At 48.4% G+C, this 16,974-nt stretch overlaps 1 protein-coding gene across 2 annotated transcripts in view; it reads left to right on the top strand.

Moving 5' to 3' along the window:
- Positions 1 to 16,546, top strand: part of CLSTN2 (calsyntenin 2) — a 745,907-nt gene extending 729,361 nt beyond the window's left edge. For both annotated transcript variants that reach the window (XM_070794086.1, XM_070794095.1), the window contains exons 14-17: positions 211 to 356; positions 484 to 601; positions 1,861 to 2,045; positions 4,321 to 16,546. In XM_070794086.1, the coding sequence (XP_070650187.1) occupies positions 211 to 356; positions 484 to 601; positions 1,861 to 2,045; positions 4,321 to 4,518 (647 nt within the window). In that variant the 3' untranslated portion in view covers positions 4,519 to 16,546. The remainder of the gene's footprint in view (positions 1 to 210; positions 357 to 483; positions 602 to 1,860; positions 2,046 to 4,320) is intronic.
- The last annotated feature ends 428 nt before the right edge of the window (positions 16,547 to 16,974 follow it).

Raw genomic sequence — 16,974 nt, 5'->3', positions numbered from 1 at the left:
ATTCCAGTGAGAGCCAGTCTACATGGAAAATCTGTGCTTCAGCTTAATTGGTTCCTGGGACGTCTGCTTTCGCACATTGTCTGCCCCTAAATACCCCCAGCTCTTACCCTGGCCAAATTCAGGGGAGACTCGCGCTCTCTGTAGGCACAGTCTGTCTCCACAGCATCTCCTCTTCTGCGTTCTTATGACAGGTGTGGTCTCTTGGCACAGGTGTGGGCTCCATGAGCCGCTACGAGCAGGTGCTGCGTCACATCCGTTACCGCAACTGGCGTCCAGCTGCCCTGGAGTCCCGGCACTTCAGGATCAAGTGCTCAGAACTCAACGGGCGCTACACCAGCAATGAGTTCAACCTGGAGGTGAGTGAGTCCTGCAGTGATGAGGGAAGCCCAGCTCACCCGTTCACTCCCTCATGTATTCAGGAAACTGCCAACACTGGTCCACCGGCCACTCCCCGTCAGAGCACCTTCTCCCTGCTCTTCCCAGGTCAGCGTCCTCCATGAGGTCAGAGTCCCGGACAGTGAGCACGTCAACCACCTTATCGCGCAGCCACCATTCCTCCAGTCCGTCCACCACCCGGAGTCCCAGACCCAGCACAGTTCAGGTGGGTCACCTGGGGGGAGGGACCTCAGGAGGCCAGGTGGTCATTGCAACTCAACAGTTAGGGTGCAGCAGCCAGAACTGAAGGGGGCACCCGGCTATGGAGAAGCTATGAGACTGGCTCTGAGCTGCTCACAGCCTTGGGAGGGAGCTGGTCAAGTATACAGGGAGTTACAGGCAGTGTAGGATAAAAGATGTTCACACACAGGGCTGGGGTAAAATTTAGCATCTTTTTAAGCCCAACTCAAAGCTATATGCTACGTGGCACTTTCCCTGAACACCTCATGTATGCTCACACACACGACTGCACCATATTGAAAAGGCTCCTACCCTTCCTTCTGTTCCAGCACTTACAATATTGTCTTCCTGTCTGGTGGGCACTTCTCTCTGTCCTGATTGAACTCCACAGTTTCTGGCTCTCAGGGCAGCTGCCCTGTACTTTGATGGAAAAAGAAAGAGATAAAAGAGAGTGTGCATTTATTAAGCACCTGCTGTGTGCCTCTGTGAAAATTCACACAGATGATTTCATTTACGTCTCAAAACTACCCATGGGATAGGAATGATTAAGTATATGTATATATAATCCTATATATAGGATTATAGTTGCTTTACAATGTTGTGTTAGTTTCTACTCTACAGAAAAGTGAATCACCTATACGTAGGTGATTTTTGGATTTCCTTCCCATTTGGATCACCACAGCATTGAGCAGAGTTCCCTGTGCTATACAGTTGGTTCTCATTAGTTATCTACTTTATACATAGTACCAAATTACAGCATTGTTTACAATAATCAGGGCACGGAAACAACCTACCCGTCCATCAACAGAGGAGTGGATAAAGATGTGGCATACATACATGCAATGGAGTATTACTCAGCCATAAAGAGGAACAAAACTGGGTCATTTGTAGAGTTGTGGATGGACCTAGGATGTCCTACAGAGTAAAGTAAGTCAGAAAGATAAAAACAAATATGGTATATTAAAGCATGTATGTGGAATCTGAAAAAATTGGTATAGATGATCTTATTTACAAAGCAGAAATAGAGACATAGATGCAGGCAATAAACATATGATTAAGTCTATTACATTATCGATAGATGACAAAAGGGAAGCCCAGAGAGACTAAGGTGCTGACCCAGAGTTCTCCAGCTGAGGTACGTGTAGGCAGATTTTAAGCTACACGTGAATGTTTCAATCATGTTGCATCCTGAGAGTAAGCTAGTCCTTTGCTCACTATGCCATGTGAATTCCTTCCTCGTTCCAGCGGTCCCAAGCATTGCCACAGTGGTCATCATCATCTCCGTGTGCATGCTAGTGTTTGTCGTGGCCATGGGCGTGTACCGGGTCCGGATCGCCCACCAGCACTTCATCCAAGAGACTGAGGCTGCCAAGGAAGCAGAGATGGACTGGGACGATTCTGCACTCACTATCACGGTCAACCCCATGGAGGTGATCCTCAGGCAGGGACTGGGAGCTTGAAGCGGGATGTCTCTCCTCCACTGGGTTCCATCCATTCTGTGCCAGAAGCCCTGTCCAGCTAGCCTAATCCCACTCATCCTTCCCTTCTCTGGGCTCCTCCAGCCCTCTCAACTTGAATGGTCCACACTTTCCCACCCACTCCATGTACTGCTCAAAAACCTGTGAACTGCTCTCAGCCAACAAACAGAACCAGACATTTCTTAAGCCAAGCAGCAAAGTGGTGTCTGTCCCTGGCCTCTCCCATAGTCTTTAATTCAGAGCTGACTCATACTCAGGGACTCAGGATTGAATTTTTTATTAGCTACCAGTATAAATTAGGTGGCTATGCTCCATCTGCCTGCAAAGCTCACTTAGAGGCTCAGAGTAGGTAAATACAAAAACACAATGCTAACAGCTGCCATTTATTGAGCACCCATCATGCCAGAACTGTCCTGGGTCCTCAGTGCACACGTCACCTCATTTAATCTTCCCAGCAACCTGCGATGTAGGAGTCCCAATCCTCATTTACCAATGTGGGACCAACTCAGGGAGGCAAAGTAAAGTGTTCAGGCTCCCATAACTGGTAATGTCAGCACCAGTATTCAAACTCACCACTGCCTGATTCTAAAGTTCTTATTGTCCTAATTGGCCATCAGCTCCCCAAATCTACACGAGTGTCCAGTGCTCCTGATCTGGGCATATGAATACCAACAAAAGCCACTTCCATTGTGCCCTTTGGTCTGCCCATGGGTGCTGGGTGGAGGGAAAGGCTGGAGCAGGAAAGCAAGGTGGCCACTGGCCATCGAGGTGCCACTGAGAAATGAAGTGTCCTAGCCTGTCCCCAGTTTCCCTCCCACCTGGCTTCACGCTTCAGTTTCAGAGCCAGCGTGCTGATGAAGCTTCCATCAGGTGCTGAGGTGTAATGCTAAGTGCATCAGTGTGGGCCCCCAGCATTTGCACCCTCATAGAACTGAGCCTCGGGTGTGGGATGCAATGCAAGATCATTATGCCTGAAGCAGTCTGATTACCTGACCAAAGTGTGCTTGCCAAGGGCTAACCTGACAGTCAGTAAAGCAGGAGCAGGGCAAGCCTTTGGGGCTGGAGTGTCCAGGGAAGACTTCTTGGAGCCTAAGAGAGACCTTGAAGAATGGGTAGGATTTAGGGGGAGGTAAAGGTAGAAGAGAAAACACTGCAGAAAAGGGATGAAGACAGGCATGGGTGCGTGTCTTTTATGGCTAGTTTATCAACTCAAAGGATAAATCCAGATATCAAATTTTACTGGAATCACCAAAAAGCTCAGGGGAGGGGATAAGACCGGAAAAGAGTGGAGTGGAGTTTAGGACACAAGTCAGGTGACGAAGGGCAGGCAAGGAAAATGAGGACCGTGAACTTTGCCTTCTGGAAGGAGTATTTTTGAGGGGCAGCACACCTGAATCTTGGCTTAGAAGACCTTCTGCTCCCAGAGATATTATTTTCCCACCTGGAAAAGGGATACAAACTTAAATGTCATTATCTCACTGAGAAGCAAGTCACTAAAGACTTGGAAAGTTCCATGTAAATAGGTTCCAGAAATGCCAGAAAACAAACCTTAACCCAGGACTTCCCTGGTGGTCCAGTGGTTAAGACCCCACCTTCCAATGCACAGGGGTGCAGATTTGATCCCTGGTCAAGGAACCAGGGTCCCACATGCTGTGGGGTTCTGCCCAAAATGTAAGTGTGTTAGTGTTAGTCACTCAGTCATGTCTGACTCATTGCGACCCCATGGACTGTAGCCTACCAGGCTCATCTGTCTGTGGAATTCTCCAGACAAGAATACTAGAGTAGGTTCCCTTCTCCAGGGGATCTTCCTGACCCAGGGATCAAATCCAGGTCTCCCACACTGCAGGCAGATTCTTTGCCATCTGAGCCACCAGAGAAGTCCACCAAAAATTTAAAACAAAACAAGACAACAAGGACAAAACCTTAGCCCAAAAGGTTCACTGGATGATGGATGGGATGAACTTAAATGCGCAGTACCTAAAACACAACAATTTACCTTAAGTCTGGGTCTTGGAATTCACCATTTCTTGTCTTTTCCTTAGTCCTCCGACTGGTCTTTCTCCAGAGGACTTCCCTTCCAAAGTCCATCTCCTGGCCCAAGGGTTTAGCATTAAGGGAAGTTCCAAGGGGCCCTAATTATCTCCTTAATGGAGAGAGAGACTTAAGCGCCAACACGGCTTCTGTCTGATCCATGATGAGCATTTCCCTTCTCTCTCCTGACATCCAGAAACACGGAGCCCCAGGGCGTGGGGAAGAGGAGACCGAGGACGAGGAGGAGGAGGAAGCGGAGGAAGACAGCTCCAGCAGCAGCGAGTCCGAGGGCAGCGAAGAGGAGGAGGAGGAAGGGGCGGGCAGGGGCAGACACGGGCAGAGTGGAGCCAGGCAAGCCCAGCTGGAGTGGGACGACTCCACCCTCCCCTACTAGTTCCCCGGGGCCACGCCCACCCACCTGTCCGTTTTGTAAGCCCTGCCCCGATGTACACCCCAGCCTATCACATGTCGCCTCTGATTTCCATGATGGTCCCGGCAGGCCTTCCCCAACATTCTGGAACCCATGTTTTACGCCTTGGGCACAGCTCGTGTCCCAGTCCTGGGGCAGTTTCCAGAAGCCCAGCGTCATCCTCAGTGGGGATTTCGGGGTGAACTTTTTCCTGTGGCCCCCACTTCTCTGGCCCTGGGCTCACCCAGCATTCTGTTAACCAAATCTGTGGGTTCTTTCTGTTTGCTCCTCCCTGTAGGGGAGAAGATCAGCCTTTATGTTGCTCCCCAACTGGGGCTCCGCGTCCCCAGGGCTCTTAGGTTCCAACCCACTGTGCGAGCACGGACTCCATGTTCTCTCCAAACAGTCTGGCAGGTTCTCCTCACCTGACTCTCTAGGCTGCTTCCTACAGGCAGGGTGGTCAGACTACACACACGGGAGGTCTAAGTCCTCTGCATATCAAAGGAACATCCTTACCCAGGTGGAATTAAGTTTGCAGGACAGGTTGGCTTGGGCTCCCCTCACCCCCACACATCCACTCTCTCATTTTGGAGAGCCTTTTCCTTTGTTCTTCTTGAGGCCATAGAAGCTTATATGAAAAGTCCAAAACCAAGAATAGGTCCTTGGCCACAGCAGGGCCTGGTTCCCGCCAAAGCGCTCTGAGAACCTGCCTTGCTGGCAGCCACTGAGACCTGCAGGGCTGCCCTACTGGCAGCTCCAACCACAGGACACCATGGAGGCCAGAAAGCATTCCACACAGCTACTGCCCCCGGCAGCAACTGAGACAAGCCTACAGCTGGGGAGCAGAAAGAAGGGCTGAGGAGATGGTACGACTGGGCTGCATGGTGGACACAGAGCTGGGTGACGAGGGTGGCTGGGCCCTCCCAGGCCAGAAGGTGGCCCGGAAGTGGACAAGGCTCTCACCGTCTAGTCTTAGGGTCCCTCATCCCCTAGTTCACAGTTCTGCCTCTTGAGAAGATACATTCCTCTTGGATGTATTGGAACAAGCATGGACTGCTTTGAGTCTAAAACAAGAGTTTGGAGATTAAACTGCTAGGAATTAGAAGCGTGTTTGCCGTAATAACAGCTTCTTTTTTCTTCTCAGAAAGGGAGCAGTGCTTTAGGTGGATGGCAGATATATCCAAAAACCTAGTTTCTTTCTTTCTGCTTTTTTTAAATAAGAAAATCTTTTCCATCTCCATCTTAACGTGGACACTTTTGGAGGAGAGTTGTTGCTATAGTAACTGGTCTGTGATCTTTTGTGGCCAAGAAGATAGCAGGCAAGAACTAGAGCTGTTACAGGACTTCCACGAGGCTCTTCGAATGTCTTTGTTTCAAATGTCTTGGGCTTTTTTGTCCTTAGTATGTATGATCTATCGCCGAACTCTCCCCACACCCATCCCCCAACCATCTCATATTGGCTTGGCACAGCAATAGAGCTGGTCCACAGACACAGGGCATTCAGGATCAAAAGAAACTTCAGAATCTATTCACTCTACTTGCTGTGTTACCAACTCAGAGAGAACTTATGAAGGGGGACCACCATCAGTGTCCTTTAGTGACAGGTCTTTCTGATTCGAGGAAACCTTCTGATTTGAGGGAACCACCTTAGGCGGCTTTTTCCATCACCTAGAGTGATTTTTGCATCTCTTCTCTCCTTCAAGCCTCCAAGTATCCCATGAGGTAGAGGGGACATCTATTATTAGACCCATTTTCATGTTGAGTAAACTGAGCTTCAGAGATTCAGCATCTTGCTCAGAGTTTTTCTGACGCATCAACTAGATGGGACTCCCCACCATCCACTCCTTGCCTAGGGCCTGCCACTCTGATTCTACTTATTTGTGTTCATGAACTAAGAGGCATTGCTGGGAATCTGCTGTGTGCTAAGCGCTCTACCAGCAGCTGTGGGAAAGGAAGAAAGCAGACAATAAACCCCTCCTCCCCTTAGAGGACTTGATAGCTGCAGAGGAGAAATAGGCATAGAAATCACGTAAGAGACAAATGCAGAGGGAGAGGGAGAAGTCGCAGGAAGAAGAGGGACTCATTCGCAAACTCAACCCATGCTCTCATTTTGCCCTTCTTAGAAGCACCGGCAGAAGTTTGGGGTTTTCTATTCATTGAATGGAAATAGACGCTTCTGTGAATTTCCCCAATAGCCCTTTCCTATCAGGCTGGGTCTATGCATCTACTAGAAGAAAATCTGGAGTTTTTACTCCTTACAATCCCCTTAGTTAAATAAAGAGATCCTTTAATTGGGCCTTCAGGAGCTAACAGAATTCTTGCAAAATTATAACAGTAAAATGAATACTGTGTGGATATGTTTAAAGCCAATTCCTTTGGAATTGGATTTTTGTTTAAAATATTTAATTCTGGTGTTCAGGAGGTGCTTGCTTCTGCTAGGTCTTTCGGTTTGGCTGGGGTGGGGAAGGTGGTCCCCATGCCCTCCACTGCCTCCAATGGCTACCTCACTTATTTATGGCTGAGTGAGCTGTTTGGGGCACATGAAACCATTATACGTTTGGGGGCTTTGGGAGGGACAGGAGCAGGTGAAAGTGGCACTTGGCCAGGGCAGCTCAGCCGATTCACTTGTGACAGGACTCATATGTAGAGAAACAGCGGGGTCAAGTCAGAGCCCTTTCTGTCTACTCCCACTGTGGGAGATCAGCCTGCATTGCCAGCGCTGAGGACGAGGCCCTTGAGATGATGCTGCTGGATCTGTGAGCATGTATAGTGTTCCCAGTGCCGAACTCAGCACCACAGGTGAGAACAAGAAGGGGCAATTATATAAAAGTAACAGAAGCTTCAGGGAGTATCCAGGTGAGCGGTGAGTAACATAACTTGCCATCCCCCAAGGATTCTAACCACAGGTGGAAAATGCCATTCATCAGCCCAGCGTTTTCCAGTCTCCATCTGCTGGCATCTGGGAATCCAAACTCCCAGATGGCTGGATACCCTGTGGCCTCTCACCCAGGCAGCAGCAGCAGCAGATGTCCATCTGGACAGGGAGGAACAGCTGACCAGTTTGTCCACAGGACAGACTTTTGCTCATATTGCCAAGCAGATGATCAGATCCTGCTCCCTGAAGGTTGAAAACACATAGGCTGAAAACTCAGGTGACAAGAAGAGAAGGAAGAGGTTAATGGAAAAGGCTAGTACAGAATGAGTTGCCCTAGTGGAGTAAAGCAATCAACTAGTTGGCCACCTGCGTTAAATAATACTAAGTACACTCTAATAAGTTTCATCAAGTGCTATAAATCTGACTGAGGCCTCAGTTCATCTAGTTACCAAAAATGTGATTTCAGTGGGTTCTGCTTTCACCACCTCTGTCTTAAATATATACAACTCTTCTATCAAGCAGGGCTTAGCCCACACAGCTCTGCTTGTAGTATGGGCTGTGGCTTGGCAGACCTGGACCCTGCAGGGAGATGGACTCCTGGAAGGGAAGTAATGTATCCTGTTCTTATACATATGGCAGGATTGGCAAGCTTCACCTGGAAGGAGCCAGTTGGTAGATATTTTGGATTTTTCAGGCCATAAGGTCTCTGTCACAAGTATTCTACCCTACCATGGTAGCATGAACCAGCCACAGACAATACACTTAAATGGATGAATATGGCTATATTAAAAAAAAAACAAAACTATTTATGAACACTAAAAAAATCAGGCAATTTGAATTCATATTATTGTCAGATGTCACAAAAATTTATTACTTGTTTGACTTCTATTTTCCAGTACTTAAAAACAGAAATAACTTTCTGAGTCCATCAGGTCAGTTCAGTCGCTCAGTCATGTCTGACTCTTTGCGATCCCATGAACCGCAGCATGCCAGGCCTCCCTGTCCATCACCAACTCCCAGAGTTTATTCAAACTCATGTTCATTGAGTCAGTGATGCCATCTAACCATCTCATCCTCTGTCGTCCCCTTCTCCTCCTGCCTTCAATCTTTCCCAACATCAGGGTCTTTTCAAATGAGTCAGCTCTTCGTATCAGGTGGCCAAAATATTGGAGTTTCAGCTTCAATATCAGTCCTTCCAATGAACACTCAGGACTGATTTCCTTTAGGATGGACTGGTTAGATCTCCTTGCATGGTCCTTATAAAAACTAGCAGCTGGCCAGATTCGGCCCAGGGGCCACAATTTGCACACCTCAACTGTGTGTGTGTGGGAAGCAGCCTTCCAGCCTTTCATTTGCCAAGAAAAAGCAGATATCTTAGGCCCTCCCATAAACTGCTCAGGGGTCTTTGCCTCCAAAATGAACAGCAAACAATGCATAGTCCTTAACTAAACTGTTTTTAAAATCCATGTTCCAGAGGGAAAACAAAAACCAAAACCAGAAAATAACTTGTTACTTGTTGAATTGACTCAAGCTCAGGCAAGCATTTGTCAAGAGCCAAAAGCCTGGGATCCAGGAACCCACTGACCACTGAGCTAAGTGCTGGCTCCCAGGTGCGGGGCCTTCCCCCAACAACTCAGCCCGTAATGGTTTCTAAGCAGGAATGTTCATTATCTCAGACTGATTTCCATTCAGCCCTGCTCATGCCATTGCTATAAAAATGATCTTAAAGACTTGTGACTGTTTAAATCAATACAGCATAATCAGTAGAAAGCCCAGCTGGGCACACTTCAAAATTAGCAGTCTTCTCGGCTGTATGAGTCAACACTAGCCAAAGGAAGAAAAGGAGAACAGGAGAACTTTCTTCTTAACCATCCCCTTATTTGAATTAACCAAATCAGTTTTACTTAAAACAAAAGAAAAAAAAAAAAAAAAAAAACTGAGAGAGCTGGTCTAGTCCTTTGAAAAAAATGTACCAGTGCAATGTAGATGCTTTTCAGGGAAGACCATCCTGAGGCCTTTGTGGGACCCCAAAACCTACTGTGATGCACTCTGGCAGGCTGTGGATACTATAGCATTCTCCATTGGCATCAGACGTTTATCGAGGCTGAGAAGCCAAAACCCTGGGCACAATTTAATTTTCACGTTACCACTCTCTGTTGTCCAGCAGTAGGCAAAGGCAATGAGTAATGAAAGTTTTGAAGTCTACTCCAGCACCTTCAATTTCCTGCCCTTATTTGTTTTACTTTATAAATTTATTCTGTACCTGCTTTATAGATCTTGCTTTGGTTTTCCTTGGAGCACCAACCAGAAAGAAGAGTTGGCTTGGTAAGAAGTAGGTTAGAAGCCAAACTTGACTCTTCCAGGGAGAGGAAAAGAGACAGAAGATGTTACCTTCATGAGCGCCCCAGAAAGCAATCAGACACCACCCTGTATGTCATGAGCGAACAGATGGGATTCTGTGTTTGCAGCTCTTTTCGATGTAATTCAGCAAACCCTCGCTCAGCCCCTGTGGCATGCCAGGCCCTGTGCCAGGAATGGGGAAGGGAGGATGGATGAGTGGTGGCCCTACCCGTGAGGATCTTTCGAGCTGCTGGGATGTTTCCTCTGCCCTGTTGGAGGCTGTCCACGAGCAGTCAGGATGGTGGGGACAGAAGTTGGGATTGGGAGAGGGGGATAACTTGCTTTGGCAGTTCTCCAACTGTGTCAGGTGGTAGGTGGGAACCCCGCCACACATTGCTGAGGCCAAGTGGAGAACTTTCGAGGGATGTAGGCAGTCCTATCCTACATGTTTCTTAATTCCAGCCCGTTGATTCAGCTCACCTGGAAGCCAGTCACCTGGAAGCCAGTCACCCTGCCTACAAGGCAGAAATAGCATGGCCAAGGGCTGAGTTTCAGTGAAACCAGCCAAAGGAAGTTCTTACGTAGAAACAGCAGGCAGCCAGACATTGGAAGTTAGGAAGGGGAACCCAGGTCCAGGAGCCAGCATGAGCCTAGGTCTACAGCCGTGGAATAGCCTGGGGCTCGGAGGTCCCAGGTTAGAGCTGAAGAAGGAAAAATGGCTGAGTTGGGAGGGCCTACTGCGGGTTCACACCCCATCCTATGGAACCCAGGCTCTCAAGGTGTCCTTAGGCCAAGGCAGTAGCATCACCTGGGATCAAATGGTAAATACAAATTCCTGGACCCCACCTAAGACCTGCTGAACCAGAAACCGGGGTGGTATCTGGCGCCTGTGTTTTAAGGAGCTCTCTGATTCTGATGCACGCTAAGGTTTCAGAGCCACTGATCCAGAGGATGAGAAGAAAGATTAAAGCTGGCATTGGGAGCCGATGACTATTAACAAGATTCAAAAAAAAAAAAATGTGTACTGATGAGAATGCTGAAGCAGACTGCCATCTCTCCTGGGCCCTCCCAGGCTCTAATCCACTCTCTGAGTCAGTGGTTTCAGGAAACCCTGGTCCTAGTCCCCATTCCGCTCCTCCCCTAGGGCATGAACCATTCCCTGCTGGTCTGGCCCCACTCATCCTGGAGAAAGACAGCCCAGGAGAAGCTGCAGTGAGGCCACCCAGCCCTAGGGAGGCCACCTTAAAGGGTCCTATAAGCTGAGTGGCCTCCTCCACATCTGTATTTTAAGGGGAAACAATTAAACTGTAGTACGCTGGTGGAGTGGCCCAGGGCCTGGCGGGAGTGGAGCCGGGTCAGTTAAGGACACAGCCAGGTGATTGTAGCATGGCTTCATTTGTAATGAGATGGGGCCATGTGGTGTCACATGCAGCCACTAAATCGGATGGTGAATGAATGGCTTTTCTTGGAAGGGAAGTAACTCACTCTGGATGCTACTGAAAGTAGAAAACAAAACCCCAAAACAAACCTACAGCCTTCCCTACAGACAATGTCTTGGCCCTCGAATTTCTAAGACCTGCAAAGGTGCCAGGCTCCACCAATACCCTTTTCCCCCATCAACTGGATCCCTGAGGTCCACCTTTTATTGATTAAGCTTCTTGATTTAGGCTTAAACTGTGAGGGTCCACAAACCTTTGGAAGGAACTAGTTGGTGCCCTATTAGTCATTTACACCTAGCTCTGGGCTTCCCTGGTGGCTCAGACGGTAAAGCATCTGCCTGCAGTGCGGGAGACCCAGGTTCGATCCCTGGGTTGGGAAGATCTCCTGGAGAAGGAAATGGCAACCCACTCCAGTACTCTTGCCTGGAAAATTCTATGGACTGAGGAGCCTGGGGGGCTACAGTCCATGGGCTTGCAGAGTCGGACACGACTGAGCGACTTCACTTTCTGGGGTACTGATCTGTCTTCATGTATGGATTTTTGGGAATCAGAGGATGGGGTGCTGGGCCTTGGGGTGGAAGCACAGAGGAGAAATGGGCTGGGAAGGAGCCCAGATGCATGACCTCAGAGATCCAGCATCTACTGTTTAACTCCTACAAACTCCCATCCCCTCCTGATGGACTCATTCCTGGTCCTCTCAGCCATCTCCTTGCTGAAACCTCCCAAATGCCACCCCTCCCCCGCCCCAGGACACCTCCATTTCTCCAATCCAGCTTGGAAAAGATCTTCTAATTAAATGTCCAGTGTCCTAAGACCACAGAGATCCTATCGGGAATAACTCATCTCTCATAGATAAGAGTATACTAACAAGGATGAATGGGGCTGGCCAGTTGTGTGCTGGGGGGCGGGGGGAGAACCAGCCAGGCCCAAGAGGGGAAGGTAAAGCATTCTTTCATGTCACTTAGATCCAGGAGAGCCTCTGTTCACAGCTGGCCTCTCTTGGTGAGTTTTCTCATGAAACATTTCTCGCCCATGACCTTAAGGCGAGGTTATATGTTTCCCTGAGGTTAGTCACTTATTACAAAGGCTCCCGTGGGACAAAAGCTCCTGTGGGGGTGGCAAAAAGAGGATGGCGAGGCCTTCAGTAGTTCCGGGAGCAGGTGGGTTTTGTCCTTGTTGTCAGGCAGGACAGGGACACACCGTGAACTGAGGGTGAGGACTCAGATCCAGCCATGACGTCAGGTAGAGTGAGTGAATAAGGGGGGTGTTCACTGAAGTCCTGGATACAGGTGGGACACACACAGTGTGGCCCTGGGCAGGACATAACAGCCATTTACATTAGCCACTGGAGAAAGTCGTGTCCCAGTACTAGCAGTTCCTCCCATCTTGAGGGGCAGGGGGGAGCTGGTGCCTCTGGACTGCTGAGGTGCCACATCTCCAGAATCAGGGGCCCACCCCATGAAAACTTGCCGCTGAGTGAAGAGAACCACAGCCCTCATTTTCCAGGCACAAGGTGGGGTGACTAGGACACTAGAAAACATGCTTGTGTAAAGCTAATGTGGCTGCCTGACTCTGGCCTCCTCTGCTGACCCAGGCCCCCTCCTCAAAGCAAGAAGAGAAATTTATCTATTGCAACACCCTGGGTATCTAGCAAGCACCTCGGCCACAGTGTGTGCTCTATAAATGCTAAAGTAAATGGAGTAGCAGAGATCACTTAACCTCTTTTGAAAAATTAAGATGCTACAATGGAGGGAAATGGCTCCATCTTTTCTCTCCATATACAAGTTCAGGTCCTTTATAAATTCAGGTGGAGGAGGACAGAAGTGTAGTAGAGGAAGGGGAGCATTCCTGCTTCCCCAGTGGAAAAAGAAGAGAGTGGGGGTTTTTGGAGAGGGACTCTCTCCCAGCTATAACCAGTAACAGGAGCCCCTAGGCAAGGAGCCGGGGTAGGTGGGCCTTAATGAGCCAACTGGCTTTGCCCCAAAGGTCATGGGCAGCATCCCGACCAAGGAGAGAAAGTCATATTCTGTTAATGCCTGTGCTGCTCTTCAGGCCGTTTTATCAGATTCACTGCAGAGGAGATTCATCAAGATGAAGCTCAGTTCCCAATAGACTAATGAAAAGAGGGCAACAGACACGAGAAGAGCTGAAAGGCAGACGGTGTGTATTAATCACAGGCAAGAGAAACATGTCAGCTCTAATGTCTGTTTGCTTTTATCTTGAAACAAAAATGCATCTCGGCTGCCAAGACCTTTTTTTCCTGAGCATTTCAGAACAGAAATGGGACACACACATGCATGCATATGCACACACACACACATTGGAGGGTTCTTTTTCCCCAATGGGAAGAACTTTCAGAGAAATGAGCCCACAGGTTGTGTGTATTTGCAGAAGCAGAGAACCAACCATGAGTTTCAGCTACAGGCTCCAGCCCCCATGCAGAAAAGGGAGTGAAGAGGAGGAGGAGGCATCAACCCTGGGAAAGGGTTAATAGCTCTTTGATGTGGGGCTCCGCCTGTGCCTGAGGGAGGGGGCAGGGTCACAGATGTGAATGTAACGGTGCACATCCACCTCAGAGACAAAAGTGCATCTGTCCTGGTGGATAAGGAACACAAGGATCGGGAGCCCCACCCACACCCCCCACTCCCTTACAGGGCTGCAGAGGAGGCTCTGACATGTGGGATTTGGGAGAGGTCGTGCCCATTTTCACTAATTTCAAATGCTGGAAATAAAACAGAAGCATTTAAGAGATCAGGAAGCCAGACTTGCTACCCAGGACTGACTACTCAAAAAAACAAGAGAAGAGATTGAGGGGAAAGGTGACTCAGAGTTGGGAGAGGAAACGGGTGAGGCTGAGTTAAGAGTGACAGCAAGAGGGACATGGCTCCCTGGGGAAGCCAGAGGATAGCTCTAGATTGAGAGCTGTAGTATCCAAGGTTCAGCCAAGTATGGGTGAGTCTGGGCATGTGACTGCTGAGGCAAGCAAATCAATTGCTTCCAAACTCTGAGTCGTTTGAAGCTGATTTCAGTTCTAGATGAACTAGTTATTATGGATCAATCCACTTGACTGCTTCCAGCCTGACTTCAGTGGCTTCCAAAAGGGGTTTTTGGTGGTCTCTACTGGACAGGCTTGATAGGAGATTGAAGAAAAACAGTTGATGAGTTTAGAAAATAAACTGCATGCAGAAATCAGTTGTTTTCAGAAACATCTGTAGGTAGTAGAGTGGATATCTTATATTGGTAGGGACGTTATAATGTCAGTAAGGTTAAGAGAATGGTCTGTTGGGACATATGTTTGAAAAATTAATATATTAAATATAAATTTTCAGACAAGTAGCTAAGGACAGCTGAATATGTGTCATACACACACACACACACATATATATATAAAATGACAGAGAAGGCAATGGCACCCCACTCCGGTACTCTTGCCTGGAAAATCCATGGATGGAGGAGCCTGGTAGGCTGCGGTCCATGGGGTCGCTAAGAGTCGGACACGACTGAGCGAGTTCACTTTCACTTTTTACTTTCACGCATTGGAGAAGGAAACGGCAACCCACTCCAGTGTTCTTGCCTGGAGAATCCCAAAGATGATGGAGCCTGGTGGGCTGCTGTCTATGGGGTCACACAGAGTCAGACACAACTGAAGTGACTTAGCAGCATAAAATGAAGAAATAAGTGTGATGTAGAATGAAGATGTCAACGGTTCACATTTTAAATTCCTTAGAAGCACTGGTTTGGATGTTATGCTTTTTCTTACTGTTATTCTTGCTCTCAAAACACTGGCACATAGTTAAGAGTTTGGTAAGTGCTTAGAAATTGAAGGTCCAGCTTGTTGCCACTCAGTAGACGGTAGCATCACCATGCTGCTGCTGCCGTTTAGTCACTAAGTCATGTATGACTCTTTGCGACTTTGTGACTCTTTGCGACTGTAGCCTGCTGGGCTCTTCTGTCCATGGGATTTCCCAGACAGGAACACTGGAGTGAGTTGCCATTTCCTTCTCCAGGGGATCTTCCCAACCCAGGGATGGAACCTGCATTTCCTGCTTGGCAGGCAGATTCTTTACCACTAAATCACCTGGGAAGCCCTAGAATCAACACACCCCAAGTTAAATGAGTTGCAGAGAAGCAGGTCAGCCACATCCCCCTTGTAAGTCATCACAGCTTCCTGAAGAGAAGCTTTTGTGGATTCGCAGATTCAAATTTGGCATCCTGTCAGCCAGCTGCAGGTCTTGGGTCAGGCTCTCTGGTAGTGATCAGTGACAGAATGTTACAGTGAGTGAGTCAGTACCACTAAAGCCACATCTGCATAACTCCCAGCAAGATATTTCTACAGGGAATGGGGCTAGGGGCTCTCTTCCTGTGGTCTCTGCCATTTCCTAAATACTCAATGAAATGCTGTTGAATTTTGCCAACTTCAGTTCTGGAGCTAAATGAAAAGGTTCTGGGCTCAGCTGATCTGAAAGGTCTAGAGATTTCTTCTCCCTTATCTGGAGCTGCCACCAGCATTTAGAAGCCTTGGATGACTGTTTATTCCAATCTACCCAACCACAGTGGGTGGGGGAAAGGTCCTATGAGCTTTCTCTCCTCAGAACCTCTGTGGTGTTGACACCATAGACAGAGGAAGGGCCAGCAACATCATTCTGTAGAATCACCTTTGATCACCGTTACTGTCTAGACAGTTTCTGCCAGTGTGGCCAGAGTGCCTCTCGCCATGGCCATCTGCAGCTCCATGGCTGGGCCAGTGTGTACCTGACACATGTCAGACTTCTGAGATCTTCCAGCTGTCTCAGAGTGAATTCCTTCAATTTAGAAAATGGGTTTATTTACTAAATATACTATTGTGTGTGTATGAGTGTGACACAAGGCAAACTCTGGACTGTCTCATTAGAAGGATGCATTTATACTGAATCTAATTTCGGGAGATCATGCTGTCATCTTGCGCATTGAACAAGATTGCCCAGTCACAGAGGAACATGCCCTTTCGCCTCCCCCCACCCTCTCTCAGCTCCCCTCCCCTGCCTAATCGAGCTGTCGGATCCACTGAAGGCTGACGCACAGTGAGGGGCGCCGAGAAGCTGTATGTATATAAAGATATAAGAAGAAATAAGAACCATCATAGGAATCTGCTGGGCTCCTTCCCATGACTGTGAGCTTACCCGTGTGTGAATCACAAACTTTAAATTTCTAATAATTCGGATTCTTGCTGTTTCCAAGTAATTTGTTAAATGCCTATTCAACACAGATATTTATTTTCAGCCTTGGCTTGTAAATGCCTACAAACTGATTCATGTTGGTGGTCATTATGACACTTTCTGTGAATTGGTGAATAAATATGACTTTTGAATTTCACAGTAAAGGTGACCTCAGAGAGCTTTTATTCTCGAGACTATCTGATGAGGTGAGATGCTAAGAAGAGCTTTGACTGGGTCAGTAGTCTCTGGGGCTCTGTCCTAAATCCATGCCTGGGGGATAGAGGGACGTGGGATGACGTGAGGGATGGTGACATGGCAAACTGGCCCCTGTCTGGGCTCTGTCAGGGCACCCTGTTCCCCCCCTGTTCCCCCAGAGTGGAACTGGGCAGCACTGTTGCTGGGGACCAATCCAAAGGCTGTGCTAAGGTATTTACTGAGCACCTACAAAGCGCTGGAGCTCTATGTGCGTCATCTTAAGATGAAGATGAGACCCCAAGGGAGCTGGGGCATTGAAGAGGGCAGGTGGGGCTGAGCCCAGCACTCTCCCCCTCTCTCTCCCCAGCCCATTGCTTCCTGCTCTTCCATTCCCACT

This window comes from Bos indicus, chromosome 1 (genome assembly GCF_029378745.1).
Source record: "Bos indicus isolate NIAB-ARS_2022 breed Sahiwal x Tharparkar chromosome 1, NIAB-ARS_B.indTharparkar_mat_pri_1.0, whole genome shotgun sequence".
Taxonomy (NCBI): domain Eukaryota; kingdom Metazoa; phylum Chordata; class Mammalia; order Artiodactyla; family Bovidae; genus Bos; species Bos indicus.
The sequence above is the reverse complement of the archived record's forward strand: the minus strand, read 5'-3'. Positions and strand labels throughout refer to the sequence as shown.